The 21259-nt window shown below is 51.2% G+C and overlaps 1 protein-coding gene across 18 annotated transcripts in view; it reads left to right on the top strand.

Moving 5' to 3' along the window:
- CAMK2G (calcium/calmodulin dependent protein kinase II gamma) overlaps nt 1-21021 on the top strand; it is a 173379-nt gene extending 152358 nt beyond the window's left edge. For 3 of the 18 annotated variants that reach the window (XM_073352899.2, XM_073352890.2, XM_073352886.2), the window contains 10 exons: nt 1900-1932; nt 5562-5630; nt 7095-7139; nt 7792-7840; nt 10302-10415; nt 11920-12045; nt 14764-14839; nt 15410-15504; nt 16663-16908; nt 20176-21021. In XM_073352899.2, coding sequence (XP_073209000.1) covers nt 1900-1932; nt 5562-5630; nt 7095-7139; nt 7792-7840; nt 10302-10415; nt 11920-12045; nt 14764-14839; nt 15410-15504; nt 16663-16895 — 840 coding nt within the window. In that variant the 3' untranslated portion in view covers nt 16896-16908; nt 20176-21021. The remainder of the gene's footprint in view (nt 1-1899; nt 1933-5561; nt 5631-7094; nt 7140-7791; nt 7841-10301; nt 10416-11919; nt 12046-14763; nt 14840-15409; nt 15505-16662; nt 16909-20175) is intronic. The other 15 variants (XM_073352887.2, XM_073352888.2, XM_073352889.2 and 12 more) reach the window with 15 other exon arrangements.
- Nucleotides 21022-21259: the final 238 nt, after the last annotated feature.

The raw sequence follows: 21259 nt of genomic DNA, 5'->3' as shown, positions 1-21259 counted from the left end.
TCTTCTTGGAAATGTATCAAAGCTCAGAATGAGGTTGATTTCCCCCTCCTCCCCCCCGGGGAGAAGCTTCCCTGTAGCATATGGGTGCAGATCAGACTGTGTTCTGTCTGTCATATGCTTCCGTAGATTTGTAGAAGACGGTGAAGCCTAAAGTTTGAGGGGTGGTTCCTTGGCTGGGGTAAATGGTAATGGCTCCATTGGCTCCAGTGGAGCTGTGGCAGAGTACAAACAGATCTGTCCCTGGGGGAAGGAGAAGAGGTGTCCCTGCTGGTTGCCAGTGTTCTTGGTTCTGGTTGCCCCAGGATTCACTGTCATGTTCCACGATGATGCTTAGGTCATTGCTGTTGGCTTTCCAACCCAGCCCATCGCTTTGCTCTGACTTGGCCTAAAAGGAGACTGGATTTGGCTGGCTGACTTAGCTGATGGACAATCCCTGTTCTGAAGCCCATAAAGTGGTGTGTGGGTATTCAAAAATGGTCCTTTGAATGGTCTTCCCTAGGGGTTATATCTTCATCGAGATCATTAATTGCAGCCCTTTGGGTGGCCCTCCAAGTTTCAGAAAAGCTTGTGGAGATGCTAACATTCCCTGGGAGAAGGCTGGGGGAAGCCCTGGAACATAGGGCGGATGAGGGCCAGTTCCTGCTGCCTCTGTGAAGATTGGTGCGTGGTGGGCCACATGTGAGAAGGTCTGCAACTACTCAAGAGCCCCAAACTCTCACATACAGGCTCAGAATGAGGCAGGAAATAGATTTCTATTTGCAGTTGTTCATACCCTGCCTGCCTGGTCCCAAACCATGCTGAGTGTCTGAGAATGCATCTGGTGCTACGTGTGTGTGTTGAGGGGAGCATCTATTTCTCTGAATGACACTGTCTGTATGACTTCCTCTGTACATGTGTGAGAGCACTGGCAGAGCAATGGATTAAGGTTGGATTCATGCCCAGGCCAGGTGCGGACCCATAAGCTAACAAAACGGGGGGAGAGATGTCTTCGAGGACCAAGGCCCTTTGTGCCCCTTATCCCACTTCTGTGTGTGAGAGGCTCTCTGAACACCAGCCGGGGGTGGGGGGAGGGGGGCTTGTCACCCTGCAGAAGGGGTGGGTATTGAACAGTTTAACTGACCCCTGGGGGTTAGCTCCAGTGACGGTACAGGGAGGGTTTGCCCCCAGGCTCCCCCATAGCCTGAGTTCAAGCTGCTCAGGCAAGGTAAAAGCAGAGTTGCCATGCCTTCAGTGCTATTTTAACTTGGGTTAGCTGACCCAAGTTAAGGACACACCTTGTTTGTAGTGCAGACAGACCCTGAGTGTGGGGGCCCCTCCCCCATCTGTGCCTGGCAGTGTGTATCAACTCCCCTGCCCCTCCCCCTTTCTGTTTGGGAGTGCCTTTTGCTTCCCCTGTCTGTGTGCATGGGGAACCCTTCCCTGTTCTCTGCACCTGGAGGTGCCCCAAGCCCTCCCACGTGCATTCCTTTTCCTGCCCTGTGAGTGCTTGGCACCCCTCCCTGTCATCTGCATGCATGGGGGTGGTCTCTGCCTGCCCCTTCTCTGTGGGAAGCGGTGCTTCTCCCTCGTCCCCAATCTGGGTGCATCTGCAGGCACCCCTCTGCATGTGAACGTTCCCCTCCTCCAGCTCTGTGCATGTGGGTATCTCCTTCCTCGCCCCCATCTCTGCACATGTTGGGTGTCTTCTCCCTGGTCCTGTCCCTCCCCTCCCGTGTGTGTGGGGGTGTTCTTTGTTAACACTGCCTGTACTTTGCACCCTTTCCGTGAGTCTGCATTTCTTCTGCTTCTCCTTCCTGCCCCAGGGGAGTGTTGGTGGCACTAACGGGTGAATAGTTTCTGTGCTTTTCTTCTCATCGCCTCTCTTCCTTCTTTTTCCCCCTCTCTCAATGGTGTGTCCAGAAAAGGAAGTCGAGCTCCAGTGTGCATTTGATGGTGAGCACCTCCCGTAAGCTGCCTGTGATCCGTGCGTCCACCATTCTCATACCATGCACGCTCAGCTTATGCTCATCACCCTACATAGCATGTCTGTGTGGGGGTTGTGGGGGGAAAGTCATCTTGCACTTTAAAGGTCCATGTCCTCACAGAAAAGGCCACATGATTGGTCAGGAGCTGGCCAGTCACCAGCTTCTATTATGTACAGAAAACTGGCTACTTAAAATGCAGTTTAATATATCCTGCCATTGGCGGCTGATCCAAAGGAGAAACAAATGGAGAAGTCATCAGCTCCCCGGTGGGTCTCGGCAAAGCAGAGCTGTGTCTTGTCTGAACATGGGCTTGTCGTTTTGCTGTAGAAGTGCCAAAAGAAGAGCAAGTGGTGGTAGTTCTGCAGTGTGGAATGAATAGGAGTCACCCTTGATATGGCAGAGGCCTCTCATGGAGCTCCAAGGCTAACAAAATAAAAGGTGCAGGAACAGCACCACCTGGTGGCTCAAAGCAGCCCTTAATTTATTTTCTTTACAATTCTATACTGAAAAGCTTTGTCATCCCTGTAATCCAGAACTCCCTGTTATCCAGATCTCAGTTACATCTCCCAGCATGAATCAAGTACCCAGTGACACCTTCCCCACTGTATCCATTCCCCCTTCATGCATCCGAATATGTTTGCTTTCTCTAGAACATGTTGGATAAATGGCGATGCGCTGATATCTCGAGCGAGCAAAAAGAAAACCAGCCAGTGCCATATTCCAGGGGATCATCTGCAGCCTAGTAGCTACTGCCCACGTCTCTGTCTCAGAGATGTGGGTGGTAACTAACATGCAGGAATCTACTGTATCGTCTGCTGCGTTGCAGCCTTTGCCTCCTTTCAGACAGAACAGGGGCTCCCTAAGGCAGGAAAGCAAGCAATGTTGAGTGATGCCAGAGCAGAGGAGTCAGCTTCTCTGTTACTGCCTGGGAATTCTGCCCTCCCTCGGTCACATTAAAACTTTACAAGTAATAAATCCCAAAGTACCACTTGGAATACCCCAGGGCAAAATTTGACTCCGGGGCTGCAGCCCCTCCTTCTCTCAATCCCCAAAGTATTAAATGTAGGGGTAGGAGTTCTTGGTGTCTGTCTGTCCTCTTCTCTTCTGCTCAACATCAGCACCTACCCTTACGCTCCCTCTGCTCGTTGCATCAAGGCAGCTGGGAAATGAGAACCAAACAATGTCTCAGGGATCACTGGGGCAGTGAAGCTTGGAGAAACAACCAGTGAATACAGGGCAAGCCCAGGTGGCCAGTGTTTGCTTTCCTTTCTTCTAGCTGGCTGGCACCTGTGTCCTTAGTGCTATGGTCACTGGTCTGTTTTCTCTCTTGCACCCTCTGTGTTGTCTGTCTGTCTCTCATTGTCTAGCTCAGAGAGCACTTTCAGTGGTTCTGCCAAAACTGGTCATATCAAGTAGCTCTTCTCAATGGCCTGATGCTTTCCTATGTGGACCGCCTTCTTTTAAAAGAAGTCAAGATCTTCATCTGTACTGCACGAATCTGTAAGGATACTTGGTGCTCATGCAGGGGCAGGGGTGTGCATGCACTTGGCTCACTTGTTTGCTTACTGAGCCCATATGTGGGGTGCCTGCCTGTGAAAGTGAAGAGCAATTGGTTAAATGGCCACAGAGGCCCAAAGAGCAGAAGTCGCTAGGTCAGGCATCTCCCTACAAGGTACAGATATGTGGAGCACGCCAGTCACATTTTCTGTGTCCTTGGTTTCGTAATGGCTTCATAGGGGAATTAAGCACAATGCTGTGGATCTGGTCAGCTGGCGAACGTCCGGGACCTTGATACGCTGTGCAGAACTACCTCTTCCTTCAGTTCTGTTGGGACAGCAGTGGGGTCAGGTTGGGCAGCCAGGTGTTCCATGCAGGATGGAGAACAGGTCTGCTGCATGCGTTTCAAAAGCTCTTGTGGGGCTGAGTTGTGTGAGGTAGCTGGCCTTGAGACCTAAAGGGCGATTATCAGCTGTTCTGCAGTGAGGTTTGGGGTTGTAGTGGCTCCCTCGGAGGTTCTTTTCAGTGAAGCCGCCCCCTGTTCCAGAGCTGAGTCAGGTGTCCAGCCACATGGCAGCTCCCCCCACATGTCTGCACCAGCAGGCTAGAAGCACCCCTGCCGAAGCAGTGTACACGGAAGGCCGGAGAGCAGGATAATGTGTGGCCACACTGAGATGGAGTGTCTGGTGTGTGCATGGAAATGCTGCTCTTTTCCTAGCTTTGGGGGCTGGGCAAGCCCACCATGCTCTGTCCCCATGGGACCTGAATGGAGCTCCAGGAGGACATGCAGCTATGGAAGGAAAGCCAGAGGAGAGGAGAGTGGTGCGGGGCCGCACAGGCACCTCAGCCCCATGTTATCTGCTTGCAGTGGGTGTGTTTAAACTCGCGCCAGGCCTTTTCTGATTTAGCATTTGAATTCGAAATCCCCCAGCCTTGGTTTTGGTTCCTGGGTGGTGAGGTGGTGGATGTACTAGGATCCCCTGAGTCACCCTCTCTGTGCTGCTTTTGAAGGGTGGGGAAGAGGGTGCAAGGAGGCCAGCCAGCTCTGAAGTCTGAGTCCCTACGAGTCTGATTTGTAGCCAAGGGATTGCAGAGAGCCTGCGGTGCTGCTGGTTTTATCTTGTTGCTAACATCGGGTAGAAGGGAAGACATAGGGGAAGAGGGGTGAAACTGTCTCAGTCACGAGAGCCCTGCCTCCTGTGTGGGGGACAGGCCTGTTCCCCCAGCATTGCACCGCGGGCCCTTGGGAGACTCATGCAGGGTCATGGTTGGATTCCCAGGCGAGGCAATGCACCATGGGAAGAAGCCTTGGTGCATGCTGGCCTGGCCTGCACTTTCTTGATTCAGCAGGGCCACTCTCACCAAACAGAAGGTCTTCGTGCTGCAAGCAGGAGGGGGGTTGGTAGCTCTGCCTCGCCGTTGGGCTGTGTGAATGAGGAGGACAGAGGTGTTACTCACCAGCCCTGTCTACGAGAAACTCACTGGGGAAAAACACAAACCTGCTAGGCAGCCTGCAGGACTCACTCACCCCTGGCAGCTTCCTTCATGCTCTGGCCCTAATGTCACTCCACACATCCCCATCATCCCTTGTCCCACCTGAGCACCTTCTCTGGGGCCCTGCCAGCATCATCCCATGCCTGGGTTCCCAAAGGCACAATCCCAGACCAGCCATGTCTGAGATTGCCCCACTCATTTCCTGTATCTATCACACTTGTAGTCTATCTGTACGCAGCCCTGGGTCCTCATCTCCTGGGGTCACCACCAGCTCCCAGCCCTCCTGCCCCAGAGGTTCTTGTTTGCACCTCTCTCTACCTCCCTTCCCCCTTTGGACTGCTGCCTCTTTTGCTCTCCTTTCCCATCGCTCTAACCATCCATGTATATTTGGGTATGGGTACATCTGCTTACACCTGGTCACCCCCGGGGGAAGGATGGTCTCTAGCGACCAGGGATGGGTTCCCTTGTCCTTATCTCTTGCTGCAAGATGAGTGTGTGGGGATGGGGGCTGAGGAGATGGTGGGGAGTTACAAGGACAATACTTGAAAGATTTGCTGACTCTGCTACCCAGCAGAGGAACTAAAACAATCTGTTTTTCTGTCTCAGCCACAGAGCAACAACAAAACCAGTCTAGTAAGCCCAGCAAAAGAATCTCCCCCAGTGCAGACGTCCATGGTATCTTCCCTGACTACTACTACTTCCTTGTCTTTCCTGTTTGGGTTACTTTTGACTCTTGCCTCCCTGAGTGCTGCTTGTTCTGCTCTGTCTGAGCTTGTGTTTTGGCTTAGTTCTGTCTGTCCCTCTGCTGCTGTGGGGTCTAGTCACAGCCGTAGGGGGCTGCGGAAGCTGAGTGGAGTGGTGGTTGGATGTGGGGACTGCAGCCGGCCTGGATTACCCCCTCACCATCCCTGTGTAATTTTCATCTCTGACTTGGGGGAGGCTGGTTTTGAAGAAGATAACGATGGAGTCACTCTCCAACACCCAGAGCATGGACTTCAGGCCACCGTGAGTGGGTGGGGTGGGCACACATGTCTCAAAGGAACCCCTTTGTGGCCCCCTCGCACTATTGGCTGCAAAGTTAATCGCCTTCTGTGCTGTATCACCCATTCATGTTCTGCAACATGCAGTGGGGTTGTAGGGCATGCTGTGCCTGGTATGTTTAGCAGCCCAGCCCAAGTGCGTTCTACCTGGGTACCTCTGGAAGATCAGGCAGCAGTCAAGTAGGTAGTGGAGATGGATGGGTGAGTGTGCATTCTACCATCGCAGCCCCTGGTGCCCTTGCCGATCTATCCAGAGGAGTGATGTAGGTGGGTGACATGGGGCAGGATCCCACGTGTTGTCTCCAGAGCAAAAGGATAAGTGCAGAAACTAGCTTGTGCTCCTGGAGGCCTAGCAGCTGCTTTCTGTAACATTCCAGAGAGTTTTTTCCCTGGGACATTTCATAATTTTAAGCTTCCCCTGCATTGGCTTTACCTGCTCCTCTTTTGGTGCTGAAGGCACCTTTCTGATGCTTTTTTGTGTTACAGATGTCTCATTTGGGAGACGTTTGTTTTAGCAAATTATGCATTTTCCTTTGCAGCCCAGTTCCCTGAGCAGTTCCTCTCTGGGACACATTGTCTTATTTTATCCCCTTTTTTCTTATGGAAATTATGAATGTCCCTTTTCAGAGTAAAAAAATCTGGCAAACTCAATGGAAAGCTGGGAGACAAAGGCCCTTGCCCCACCCACCACCATCCCCCTTGCCCCCCTACCCCAAAAATCTGTTCTTTGAGAGAGAACCTGCTGAGGGCTCATTGCTTAGTCAATTGCCTTCTAGAGGGTGGAGATTTATACTCCCAGCTGCTAGCTGGGCACAGGTTTAAGGTGTGTGTGCCAACAACGTTCTCAAAAGGCAAATTGGAACCTAGTGGGTGTCTGGGGGCTTTGTCTCCTTGCGAATGTAGCTGTTTGTTGAGCATCTCTTTTCAAGAAGCCCTTGGAGCAGAAAGTGTGTGTTTGGACACACGTCAGCAGCTTGGAGTTTGTTTGTTTGTGATTTGTTTCCATGTTGGTCACTTGTTCTGTGCTTGTTGGAGAGTGAAAACAAGGGGAAAAGGTTTGAGAATCTGAGTTTAATTCTTTTCTCCCCTCCTTTCCTAGGAGCCTCAAACGACTGTTGTCCACAATGCCACAGATGGCATAAAGGTAAGGGCGTGTCGCTATTATTTTTCCTTAGGGAAACCTCCGTGACCCTAGTTCCTGCCCCTTTGACGATGCATCGCAGGATGGTTGTGAACAGTCGCTCTGGCACTGGGAGGGTTCTGTTAGGTGACTGTGGACCTCTAGAACACTTGGGCAGGGAGGGCTAGTAAATTCCAAGTCAGATTTCACTGTCCCTTTCCTGACCCAGTGGGCAAGATCCTCACCAAGTGCATACTAATGGTGGGCTCTGGAGTTGGAGACCGGTTCCTTTCAGTGCGCTCTAAGGTACAGTTGTAGGTGATCCATATTCCCTCTTCTCTCACCTCATAGGAGAACTCTCCTCAGGGTGAGTGCGGAATTGTCCCCTGTGATATATACTCCCAGGGCTTGGTGCTACCTTCTTGAATGGCCCCAGCTTTGAGGGCTTGTGCCACTTCTCATGAGATGCTACTCCAACGCCTAATTGATCTTGCTGCTAGGTATTGACTAATACTTTGCCCGGTTTCATCCCACTCCTCTTAGTAGTACTCCTTCTATCATCCCGTTCCTGTCTCTTCCTTTGTTTTGCCCTTCCCCCATCCTCTTCCACAGACAAACGGAAGTGTCTTCAATCTACTGACTTTGCCATCTAGTAACATTCTCTTGTGCCGTGCAGGGTTCCACAGAGAGCTGTAACACCACCACTGAAGATGAGGATCTGAAAGGTAGGTGATATTATGGGGCTGTGGGCAGGAGACTCTGGAGGTCCGACCTGCAGAGTTCAGTCGTCATGGTTTAACATCCCCAGAGCTGTGCCTCTGATTCGGTTCTTGAGTTTGCCATGGCTTTGTCTGCCAGGCCTATTGCAGTGGGGTCATGGGTATGCACCATTCAGTCTGCTTTGAGGAAGTGGCCAGCCTGGCTTTTGGGGCATGTGAACCCTCCGTGCCCCAAGTTGAGTGTCTTGTTAGTCTCAAGGTGGGAATTCTGTCCTCACGGGCATTGGAATCTCTCCATTCCCAACCATTTACAGGACTGGAATCTCTCTCTTTTTTCCCCTCTTCAGATCTGGAATCTAGCTGTTCCTTTCTGTGTTTCGACACAGCTTGCAGGGGATTGAGATCTCCTTGTTTCACCCCGTCCAAGAAGCTCTCTTGTTTCCACACCCATGTCTTTTGGATGGATGTACTGTCTCTGGTCCAGGGCAAAGGGACTCTGCTCTCTCTGTTCTGTTTTCCCTTTGCAGGTGGAAATGGCTGCCCTGGCATGTTAGAGGAGAGAGATGTTAATAAAGGGGGGTGAAATTGTATACCTCTACATGACCACATTGTACAATCCTTTCTCCTTCTTGTGATGGACTTACATGAGTCAGACCTGCCTGGCCTGGAGTGCAGTGTTTCAGCAGCTGCCCAGTACACTGGGAAGTGTAAGCAAGTCAGGGAAATTCCAGCCACACTGAAGAGGAATGTGGTGGAGGAGACAGTGCTCTCCCTGGGAGCAAATTCTGAAGTCTCTCTCTCTCGGGTGGGGGAGAGACAGTAGGAAGCAGTGAGGCACAGGTGTACTCTCCCCCGTTATAACCAAAGCCTGTTCTGTCAAACACCCAGGACAGCACTAGTTCTAGCCCTGCCAGGCTCAGGGGGCTGTTCTTACTGATACCACATGAGTCAGCTGGAATGATTCATGACTCGCTGCACAATGAGCTGCTGGCAGCCGTTCTGAGGAGTCATGGGGACCAGAGAGAGACACTGCTGGTTGGACAAACTCTCTAATACAGGTCCAATTTCAAGGGGAGGCCTGGCCTCATCACATGCTAATGCTGTAGCCCTCACTTCTGCCCAAAGTGAGGCTTGAATGAAGCCAACTTGAGGGTTGGGGACTGGATGACTCAGGAGATTAGTAATGGCTAGTGGAATATGTAGCCTCTGATCCCTGGAGACATGGGTCAGAAACCAGTTTGGACTCTTTAATCTCAAATAGATGACTGTCCACATTCTGAAGTCACTCTTCACTGAAGCCCAATACCATTGGCAATTTGTGCTTGGCAGAGGCCTAGAACTGGAGCAGTGGGTGCTGCAGGTCTGGAGTGAAGGGCATTAGCAGAGCTGTGAAGAAAGAGGAGAGGGTCGGCACTGGCAAAGCAAGGGGACCATGGGTTGGGATAAGGTGTATTGAAGGGCTATGTAGGGAACCTAAGGCTGGAATGGCAGGGATACTGCTGCTCAGAATTGGCGTTTACTGACTGAGCTGTGGGGGTATCTTCTTAGGACTTGGAAGAGCAGAAGATGCTGTGGTGTGGGGTGGTGGCAGGGAAGAAGCTTGCACAGTTACTGTCTGCACCATGTCCAGCTCTGGCTAGTACTGTTATCCCTTTACTTCTAGGAGTGCCAGCACTCACCAAATGCTTCCTGATTTAACTCCTCCCTCAAAGTAAAAAGAAAAGGAGTACTTGTGGCACCTTAGAGACTAACCAATTTATTTGAGCATGAGCTTTCGTGAGCTACAGCTCACTTCATCTGATGAAGTGAGCTGTAGCTCACGAAAGCTCATGCTCAAATAAATTGGTTAGTCTCTAAGGTGCCACAAGTACTCCTTTTCTTTTTGCGAATACAGACTAACACGGCTGTTCCTCTAAATCCCTCAAAGTAGTTAGCTAATCAGAAGTTGAAATCCAGTGAGAGGCTCAGAAGGAGGACCCCCTTTTCTCTATCACACACAGACACACTGCAGGTATCTTTCCCTGGTTACAATGTGTTCATCACTCGAGCCAAGAAATTCATCCTCCCTCCATTGCGAAGCTTGAAGTCCTCAGCTCCCTATACAGCCAGGCCCCTGGGGAACGAGGAGCTACTTTGCTGCGGCTGAGTTTGCGTGAGACAGACTAGGCAGGTGTACAAGGGCAGGCCGATGTCAATGGAGCAGTAGACAGCTTTAGGTATGTGGTCAGTGATGCCTCAGTGAGCCATTGGTTGGAGTGTAGCAGGGCTGAAAGGAGCATGCAGTTCTACATTGTACTGAGGGACCATGCTGTAATGCAGGCTGCTTGCCTTTGTGCTGGAGGGTGCTCTTGCAGGTTTCTGTGTCCATCAATGTGGTTTCTTGAATGTTCTCCTTCCTTTCTCTTTTTTTATTTACTGAACTGCGTGTTTTGTTTGTTTTTGTGTTTTTAATTCCCTGCCATGCTAGCTCCCCCTCTCTCCACCGGGGATGGCAGCTCAGTGCTTGAAGGACGGAGGCACAGTGAGAGCAAAACACAGACTGAGTCCATGCAGTCCCAGCTTTCTCTCTGTTTCTCAGCCAGTAAGTCCAGGGGTGCAGCGCTCCACAGCATCCTTCCTCCACCCTCCCCATGACCTTCCTTTCCCCAGTTCCCTTCCAGAGGGTGGATTTTCATTTCCAGTACTTCAGCGTATAAATAAATCCATCTCCCCTCCCCCACATGCTGAAATTCTCCAGAGCCCCCTGTAAGGTGGACCCTCATCCTCACTAATTCCATTCCCCTGCTTCCCTGTGGATAAGGCATGGCATTCTCTTCAGTGACACTCGCTGGGTGACGTTGCACAAGTCATGTTGCCTCTCGAGCCTCAGTTTACCCAGCTGTAAAATGGAATGAGACTGGCCTGACGCTCAGAGGTGGTGTGAGGCTGAATTGTTTCCTGTTTGTGTTGAGCTTTGAGCTCCTCAGATGGAAGGTGCCATGGAAGTGCTGAGTACCAGTAGTAGAGTGAGTCACCTCGCTGGGAGTAGGGCTGTGGCAGCTGGAAGACCCCTTCCCTGTGCCTTCTGCCGTGTCTGGAGCTCTTTGTGAAGCCTTGACTCTGGAGGCACTTTCCCTCTGCGTGTGCGTCTCTGTTGTGTGTCTTGCTCAGTGCTTCAGTGGGTTTGGACCTGAAAAATCCCGTCACTTATTGCGTGTTCTCCCAGGTCTTCCCTGAATCTGTCAGCTCTGTAGCATCCTGGCAACAGAGACACTGTAAGAGCAGGTGGTCCAGCTATCCATGCCCCTCCCTGTAGGCATGTCCTGGAACAATCTGTCTGGGTCTGTTCTCCTAGTGGCCTCACGGCCTACCCAGAGGGGACCATAGTGGAAAAGGCCACAAGTGTAGTGATGCCTGGAGGTATTGGGAGCCCTCCTATCAAGCTGTCTATAATGGGTGGGAGGGAACAGCTGCCCTCTCCTCTTGTCCCTCCTTTGCTGCCCCCCATCAGACCTCCTTGTTAGCTCATTTGGTGAAGTGGTTGCGCCTCCCATTTGGAAGCATCTTCAAGAATGTGTGGCTTTGATAGGCACAGTGACTGGGGAGAGGGTCCTCTGGGCCAGATGGGAAGGGAAATGATCTGTTAACTCCAAACCGCTGTGCCCCCTCCAGCACTGCTTCCTACCTTGTCCAGCCGCCCTGGCCATGGTGCAGTGCGATGTGCTGAGCCCTCTGAGCGAGGAAGCATTCTCCCCTCCTGCTCCTCCTGTCTTAGATTTGCAGTGATTTGGATCTCCTGCTGATTCTCCCCTGTGCTGCTCAGTCACTGACCTGAGAGGGTGGGCTGCTTCAGGACATGCTCAGGCCAAGCCCTTTGGCATCCGTGAGATTTCCGCTATGCTCCGAAGGATTTTCCCCTGCCCTTCTGAGCATTGTGCGGCCCACACGGCATGACAGGAGCCAGCCTGGAAGGTGGGGGTTGAAGGGGTGTGGGTCTGTGTGGAGATGGGGGCTGGGACTGTGTGGTGTGCTTCTTTGTTGGTTTTATTTTGCATTCTGTTGTTGTTGGGTTTTTTAATATTTTAATGCTTACGTTTGTTTTGCAGCCACGCAGTCTTGTGAGGAGAAGCTTCTTGCCTGGGACAGCCCAGGGCAGACACTGGAGTTAGAGCATGCTCAGTCGGAGCCTTTGCTAACTCCTGTAGTTCCGTTTGTATTTAACAGTGCAGCGTGTAAGTTAGTGGTTGGCTAGCAGTAGTGGAGTAGTGCAACTAATTCTAGACGTCTAGTTACCCTCCTCTTCACCCTTATGCACCCTGTCCTCCTGGTCCCTGCTCGGGGGGGGGGGGGGGCAGTTGCCCTTTCATGCTACAGCTACAGGGGTGACCGTTGGCGTCGGCTAGAGGCACAGTCACATTGAGTAACATAGCTCAATTCACGTCCACACACAATCGTTTCTCCCGTTGCAGCCGTGCTCCCAACTGCACTTGTGAGAGTGCATTCTGGGAGACTCCAGGCAGCTGCCCCGTACTTCCTCAGCAGTGGATGCAGTGCCCGAAGGACATGCACACAGAGCGGCACGAGCAGCGTGTGGGGCCACGTGCTCTGGAAAGAGGGTTGGCCCAAACCACTTACACAGGCATGATTATTGGGTCCCAGGTACACTGTAGACCAGTGTGGGGAACCGGTTGCGGGAGGACAGCCATGTGGTGGAACACCGTGGTCACTAGCCATGTGTGAACAATGCCGTCTGTGTGTACACAAGCCATGTTTAAAGCCAGTCGTGCCTTGAAGTCGCTACAGACTTGGTTAAAAGTTGTAGTGTGGGTAGGGCCTTAGTTACTGTATTGTGTTCCTCACTTGTGGAGATACTACCGGGCAACACTGGGGAAGATACAGCCGTGTGAGCCTCCCACTGGCAGCACCCAGACAGTATCATCCAAGGTGTGTGAGACAGTACATGGCGGGGAGGGTTTCAGGGACCGCTGTTGGTTGGTCCTCGATTACCCTTCCTAGAAGAGAAAGCAGGGGAGGCCGTATTGACTTCCATCTTGACTGGGAGGCAGGAGTGCCTTGCTGTGTGAAAGCCAGGGGTGCCCACCCTCGGAGGTAAGGGTACACACCACCTCTGTTGCTGTGGTAGCTTAGTGCGTACAGTAAACACCGGGGCAAGGCACAGTGTTGTGTGTTGGCTTTGTGTCTGACCTGTGGAGTGGATGCTGCCTTGCATGTTGAGCTGGAGACCCTCTGAGATGAGCTATCCCAAGGCTCTTGTGGCTTTAGGCCTCTTCACTCATCCCAAAGAAAATCTTTCTCTGCTCTTCCCCCAGCCCCTGGGGTTCCTTCTCGAGCTGCTGAATGTATCTGTACTCTCTCCACTGGGTGGGAGAACCCATTTGCCACTTATCCTCATAGGGAAGGCCACATTGCTCATGAATGACTTGCTCACGAAGCATCATTTCGTAGCTAACGTAATCCGGTGCACCCCCTTGATCCATTTCCCATGTCCATCGGTGCACAAATAACACACTACGCTACAGTACACCAGCCCCACTGCCAGGACCTGCTCAGTTAATGTGACGAGCTCATGCTACTGGCTGAAATGTATCTGTGGGGAGCTGCATAGCAAAACGTTCTTGGTGGATTACAGAAGTGGGTGTAGTCATGTCTCTCACCAGCTGAGATTACGCTTTTGCACCCTAACCGGGGCCAGTTGGTGTTAGAAATGTGGGGGGGCCGGGGGGGCTTCAGATAGCTGGTGACAATAGCAACACTTAGGTTATTTATTTCGTAGCTTTACAGATACCACCACAGATAGCATATCCTAGATAGTGCCAGCAGTTCATACAATACCTTCACTTATCGAGCGTGCGCGGGGGGGTGGGGGGGACAGACAGATGTAGGACGCCTTGGGTCTATACGTAGATGCTTGCGTGTGTACGGTGTATACGGATGTAGCACTTGGATCGGTGTGTACTCAGGTATGCGAACTGCAAAGGAAAGATTAGTTCTAGCGAGCCCCTAGGGACTGCTACTGAGAGTTGTAATAAAGCCCATTCATTGTGCACGCTTTGCTGCAGGGTTTGGTGCTTTGATATCAGAGGTAAGGATGGCAAGACGCGGGGAGCTGGGCTGCCTACAGCTGACCGGAGAAAATAGGTGTGCTGGCCAGAGAGGACTGGGACAGCGACAGGCAGTAGATCCATCCACGTGAATGTCTGCTGAGCAAAACTGGGTGAAGTGGCAGTGCTATTGGAGTGCTGAGTGCCCCGAAGCCAGTTACAGGGAGCTGTGTGCCAAGCATGGGCTACTGCGGGGGGGATGAGGCCCAGCCCCGTAGAGCTGGCAATTTTTTCTGCTTTAGTTGCCTCGCCAGCTTGTGGAATCTGTCCCTGCATGTGTCCCGATGGCGTGTTTGCAGCACTCGCTATCTGGGGAGTGATGGTGATAGGTAAATTGCTGAGGGATTCTTTGGCTGCCTTGATCTTGTTGTGGCCACTGCTATATCTGGATGTCGTGGGCGCGGGGGCTTCACTTCCGACAGCTGGTGCCAGGTTTTACTTTTTCCTTTGTGTTGGCCTGTTCAGTGACCGGGGCCCTTCCTTGCAGTCCCTGGAAGCAGCCCAGGCTGTCAGGGGACGATGAGGCTCAGGGGACGATGAGGCTCCTGGGACAGGCCTGCTTTTGGAGGAGAAAATGAGTATGAGACGGTGTCTTTATTCCCCTTCTCCCTGCATCCTGGGGTCACCATTTCCCGTTCATACCACCAACCCCGTGCCCTTGAATAGATGGCTGCCATTATAACATATCTCTGGAGTGCAGGGAGCTCCTCCTGTGAGATCAGGGTCAATGGCGTCCTGCAAATTGTCCAGTAGGAGGCGCTCGATTGTCTCACTTCCTCCCAGTCAAGGCAGAAGCATAGTTAAATTGCCTTTACTTCTCGTCCACAGTGCGCAAACAAGAGATCATTAAGATAACAGAGCAGCTGATTGAAGCCATCAACAATGGAGACTTTGAGGCCTACACGTAAGTACAGTGTCACTGGGCATTCCGTTTCTACATGTCAGCCTGTGGGCAAGAGGCAGAATGGCCCCTGCCCACGAGCGAGTCACGCAGGTTGTCCAGTGCAGTGGGGTGGGGAGGGTTACGCTTCACTCTCTGACAACTGTAGCTATGGGAGTTAGAGCCAAGGAGGCTCTTTAAATGAACACTTGGTACCAGGAGTAAGGCAGATACCAGCAGCAGAACAGGTGACCGTTAAAGGAGCACATCTGGAAGCCCTGCGATGCAGGAGCAGAGGGAGATGGGGATGATCAGTGCGGGATGGAAGGAGATAGGATTAAGGGACAGACTGTGTGTGATACATGCTTGGATGCTTGGCTGGACCTCAGAACTGAAAGAAACACACCAGCTCCAGGTAGTCAACATGGGTCTCAGTCCCAGGGGAGGGGTGTGTCTGAATAAGCACAAGGAGCTAGCAATATGGCACAAAATAGCTCGTGGACTTCGGGGCTGGTCCAGGAGAGGGTGATGGCTCTGAGAAGTTTATAAGGGGGTGGAAATCCCTGGGGCATGAATATTCCTTTTTCTTTGCAGGAAGATCTGTGACCCGGGCCTGACCTCATTTGAACCCGAAGCACTGGGGAACCTAGTCGAGGGGATGGACTTCCACAAGTTTTACTTCGAGAACTGTGAGTGGGCAGATTCCAGCAATGCCAACAGCCCCCTCATTCACACCTCTCTGCCCTATCTTGGGAAATGGCTGCAGTTCTCTCAGACTGTCCATGGACACCAGGGTTTAATGTGGGTGAACTGTGAAGGGTTATTAAGATCCAGAACTTTCTCTCCTCCCTCAGTGAGGTTTCTGTTTCCTTCATTTCTCTTCGCCCTAGGAATGGGGCTAGTCTGGCACAAAGTATGTTGTCGGAGTGGGAACCAGTGGTTCAAAGGGACCAAGACACTGGGTTTCCAGTCAGTGTAAAAGGGGAAAGAGACGCTAACCCAGCTCAGCTGGGGAGCCCTGCCCAGTCATAGGGGTGAGAGGGATACTCTCTGTCACACATGCCAGGACGTAGCTCTTTGCAGTGTATTGCTCTCAGAATTTCTCCAAGTTGAGGTCCCACGTCCCTGGTTCAGATCCCAAACCCCTGGTGAACCCTTTGGTAACTGGGTCAGAGGGGGGACACCTTGTCCGTGTGGCTGGGAAGGCAAACCCAGCAAATGCCCTTGTGTGGGGTTGTCCTTCCCTTAAATAACACCCCTGTGGTTTCCTGTCCCGCGTCCATCCCCAGGAGTCACCACAGTGTGGGGCGAAGGAAGTGCTGCTATCCTGAGCTGCCGCATGTGGCTGATCTTGGGGAAAGGGCCCCCTTAGCACACACTGATCCTTGGCTTGTGAGGTGAAGGGGGCCCGCTCACCTCTTTCTCATTGTCTGCATGACAGCCCTGGAGTGCCTGTCACTCACTGCGGCCTGCTGGCGCCCAGGGAGGTCCTGGCAAGCCTCAAAGGGCCCTTGCACACAGCTGTGCTGCAGGTAACATCTGAGAATGAGACCGGCCCTGTAATTGAGGCACTGGCCGCACTGATGCCTGGAGCGTGGAATGTGTTCTGAGCATAAAAGCAGAGCAAATGGGAGCTGAAGCGTGAGATAACCTGAGGGGTGAGGAGGTTGAATTCGGGGAGCAAGAGAGGTGGCTGGGTTGTGCCTCGGGAGTGTTGAGAGCAGAGATGCTGTGGCCTAGGATGCAGGTGGGAGGGGAAGGAAACGGGGACAGTAGATGTAGTGGTATGCGAGGCCTTGATCTTCTCAATGGGGACATGAAGCTGATGGTTTTGCATGTCCCCCCAGTATTGTCCAAGAACAGCAAGCCAATCCACACCACCATCCTGAACCCCCACGTCCATGTCATTGGCGAAGACGCAGCCTGCATTGCCTACATCCGCCTGACTCAATACATCGATGGCCAGGGCCGGCCACGCACCACGCAGTCTGAAGAGACCCGCGTCTGGCACCGCCGTGATGGCAAGTGGCTGAATGTCCACTATCACTGCTCTGGGGCCCCTGCCGCTCCGCTCCAGTGAAGATCGAACACAGGTACGCTCCAGCAGGGAGAGCAGATGACATACCATGCAGCCATGGCAGCTGTATGTGGCAATGAAGTATTGGAAGCCCAGAATGTTGAGAGGCCATTAACTGGGCTCTGAGGGATGGTCATTTACTATCTGGCTGCAGGCAGAGTGGAGCTAAGACAGTGAAACATTTCCCTCAGCCCTCTCTCCACCCCAGGTGTCCCTTTCCCTGAGTGTGCACCATAAGGAGGTGATGAGCTCGCTCTGTTGGCAGATGGGAGTCGCACCCTGCAGGTATAGCCCCTCACTGAGGGTTTCAGAGTGCTACAGCTGCCTCCAGGGGATACACTAGTGCTGGCTCAGCCTCCGCAGGGCCGCCAGGCACTAACCTGGGGCACTTGGGTCAGGTTATGCACTCTGGCCTTGGACTGCAGAGGGAAGCCATATGCCTAGCTCTGGGGTGGGGGTGGGATTGGGTCCCTGGCTGTAATGTGCTGGCCTCCACCTCTCTGGTCCTGGGGTGCAGGCGGGTCCCATTGCCTGGCAGAAAATGTAATGAGGTCTTGGGAGATTATTTAAAGTAGGAGCATGGGGAGAGTTGCCTGAAGAGCAACTAGGTCTGACATGGATCTTTTCTAACAATGTCAATCACACAAAGGCAAGGAACCAGGGAAAGAGCAGACAGAAATTACAGCTGAACAGGGGTGGGCAGACTGAGATTCCAGAGGTAAAATTGCAGGAAAGTAACAGCATGTTAGACTGAGGTGTTGAATACAAATAGGTATCCAGCCCCACATGCAAACTATAAATGTCTGCATAGTGGTGAGGAGCATAAAAGCAAACATATGTGAATGAGACTGCCTGGTAGTGCAAGAGAGCTTGACGTGACAGGTGCTCCAGGAGCATGATGCAATGCTAAGTCAGTGGGGTACTCTAATGCCTGCCTATAAACAATACAGGGAAGGACAGATGAAGTTGGAGAGGTAGGTGGGAAGTTGCTCCAGAGTTTAACAATTCCCTAGGATTTGAATGAGGCAGTGTCAAAGTAGAGAGAACCATAGACTACAATCTATAAGGATACAAATCCCAAGCCATAAGAATACAAATATATTAGAATGTTAATACTGGCCTTCTAATCAGCAAAAGGATTTTGAACATACCGAGAGAGAGATCAAAGGCAAATAAAGCTAATGGAAATGGTAATATTGGGCAACTTAAACTGGCCATATACAAAATGGCCAAACATCACAATGGAGCAAAGTTTGACTAAACAATTTGTTGACACCGTCAAACAATTGCTTCTTGGAACTGCTGGTTCTGAAGGATACCAGTTTGGCTCAGATAACCTCTTGAAGCTTATTATTTAGCCATGCTGGTTTACTTATCTCCTTGCTTTCTCTTGTGTTGAAATGTGTGCATGCCTTATGCATCCTTTCTTATGTGTGCCTACGTAGCTGTCATGCCGAGTCCAAGGATTTAAGTTTCCTAATGTTAGAAACTTTTTGCCTAGTTTCTTCCCTTTTTTAAAAATGCCTTTTTCTAAATTGAGTGTCACCGGATGAGGTTCTGTAAGATTTCTTCCCAGAGGATGTTGAACTTCATTATACTGTAGCCACTGTTACTAAGTGGCTCAACTGCAGCGATGTCTTGAATGTAGTCCTGTGTATTGCTTAGGACTACGGGCTTGTCTAAACTTACAATGCTACAGTGGTACAGCTGCACTGCTTCAGCCGCCTATGCTGATAGGAGGGGCTCTCCCCTTGGTGTAGGTACCCCACCTCCCTGAGAGGCGGTAGCTAGGTTGATGGGAAAATTCTCCTGTCGGCTTAGCACTGTCTACGCTGGGAGTTGGGTTGGTTTAACTGCATATTTGGAGAATTCCCTCAAGAGTAAATGAGGAGATTGGGCTATTTCTCACTAAAATCAGCTGCTGGGCTGGAGGGTAGCAAATGGTATAGCTATCTTTGGAAAGGATAGCCCTGGGACCCTCCCTTTGGTAACAGGTCACGCTGGCTGAAACAAATTATAAACCAGTGTAAACTGCTTGTGCCCATTGCTGGGCTTTACATTAACTATAACCCCCCCAGGATAAAGGCTGCAGAATTGTGGACAGCTGTCCGCAAACGTGCTCAGTATGGAGCAGTGGTCAAAAGGCACTGAGGTATTAAGATGGAGAAGGAACGGGATGGAGGATAATACTAAAATACCATAATATACATCAGTGGTTCACTCTCTCCTGGAATACTGAGTTCAGTTCTGCTCACTCCACTCTAGACAGGATATAACAGAATTACAGGGAGTCCAGTGATGAGCATAATTTAGACATATGAGAACCTCCACGTGAAGAGCGAGGCAGAGAAGAGTCAGACTGTTACCATAGAGAGGAGTCAGAGATGACATGATAAAGGTATCCAAGGTGGGGAGTAGTAGAGAGGAGGTAAATCAGATAGTCTTAGTTACCTTCTCATGATACAAGAATAAAAAACGGCAAATTTAGAACTGCTGAATAGAAATCCTTTTTTTAACACAACACACTGTTAGACTTTGGAATTCATTGCTACAAGACATCATTGAGGCCAGCAGCTTAGCAGGACCCAGAAAGAGAATGGTGGTATATACAGATAGGGGGAACATCCAGAGTTACATTAGACAAGATTAAATAGAAAACAAAACCGTATGCAGGGTTATGAACCCACCTCCACCAGAGCAGGAGCTGACCTGTAACTTACAGTGAGGAAGCAACTGTCCCTACAGGCAGGTCATTCCATAACAACGTGCTTTGGGGTGCCTTGCACTCTCCTCTGAAGCATCTGGGGCTGGACTTTGGACCTCAGGTTTGGTCTGGTCCAGTCAGACAATTCCTTCCACGCTGTCCCCTCTCTCTGGAGTGCTGGGATTCATCTTCCCCTCCTCTAAAGCATGATGTGAGGAGAGTTTCCCTCTGCTATAACTGAGCCCCATAGCAGAGCAGCGACTGCAATAATGGTGTCCCTTCTCACCGTACCAGCGGAGATTCATCCTCCCAGCCTGGAGAACGGGGCCGGGTGGGAAGAAGGGTCCCGTCCTGGTGTGTTGCAGGGGTGCACCTTCCCAGCCCAGGTCTGGGGTGCACTGTGTGTGGTGAGGTGTTCCTTCTTTTTGTATCACTTGTAGTGTTTTCTCCCTGCCTGGTATGCTGTGGGAGAGTTTCTGTATAAATTGTGCAGCTAACTTTTGGCTTTATTTCCCTTCCTTCTCCCACCCCATTCTTTTCTCTCCTTTCTGGGTGGACATTGCCGCCTCTTGGTTGCAGCAGCTTTTGGAGATACTCAGCTGGAGGGCAATATCTTCTTAGCAAGCAGCTCTGGAGTGCCTGAGTGACAGCGACGGTCATGTCCGTTTTGACGTTTAAAAAAAATTACAAATTACAAACCGGCAGCAGCCAAATGCACGAAACCCTGCATGCATCTGATGCTCCGGGCGCTGCCGCCTTTCTGTTGTTTTCCATGGATCCATCGTGTCTGTTTCTGCTGTACGAAGGTGTTTTTTAAATCTAAGAGAGACATGTTGTTTGTATTAAAAAATAAAATAAACCGGAATAATGATAAATAAATGACAGACTATCCAACACCCCCTCCCCCAGGGCTGACGAAATGGCATCAACTGGAGCATCTTTCAGAAACCGAGCGAGGGGGAAAGCAAAAAGGAAGGCGAGAGAGCGCGAGGAGGAGGAGAAGGCAGCTTGAGCAGCAGATTGCTGAACTCTGCTCCACAAAGGCAAGGTGGAAGCTAACATTGCATTCAGGCTGTGCTGTGACTTTAATCAGTGAGCGGTGGCGAGGAAACACTGGAGGGGCCTGAATGAAGAATGGGAGGGAAAGGTGGAGGAATGACACTTCTCCACTTCCCACTGCCCAGCGGACTGACTTCAGCCCGAGTTTCTTCTTAAGTCTTCAGCGTGGTGCGGATGCTGCGGAAAGCTGGCTGCTCAGCCGTCAGAGCCCACAGACTTCCTAAAAACAAAACGGGATGTCGAGTAAAACCAAGGCTGGAAAAGGGGACTATAAAAAATGGCTTAAATAAAAATATAAATAGGAGCTTGCTCTTGAGAGATCCTGGTTTTAGAAGTGGCCACTCCCTGGCCAAACACGAAGGTTTGCGGCCTGCTGACAAAAGAAGCGTTAAGAGCAAAGGTTTTAGAGGAAGAGGGTACATGTATGGGATTTCTTTTATGGCTTTTCTTTTTCTTGTAGCGTAGCTGAGATCCGCAGTGCTGAAGAACACATGTTCCTTAGGAAGCAGATGAGAAAACTAGTGTTATGTTCTTTCATGAGGACTCACGCATCCACCTCTATGTGATGCATCATTAGCTTGTGTTTGATACTGAACTATATGCA

The sequence above is a fragment of the Lepidochelys kempii genome, chromosome 7 (assembly GCF_965140285.1).
Source record: "Lepidochelys kempii isolate rLepKem1 chromosome 7, rLepKem1.hap1, whole genome shotgun sequence".
In the NCBI taxonomy this organism is placed as follows: domain Eukaryota; kingdom Metazoa; phylum Chordata; order Testudines; family Cheloniidae; genus Lepidochelys; species Lepidochelys kempii.
Note: the sequence above shows the minus strand (reverse complement) of the source record. Positions and strands in the feature narration are given on the sequence as shown.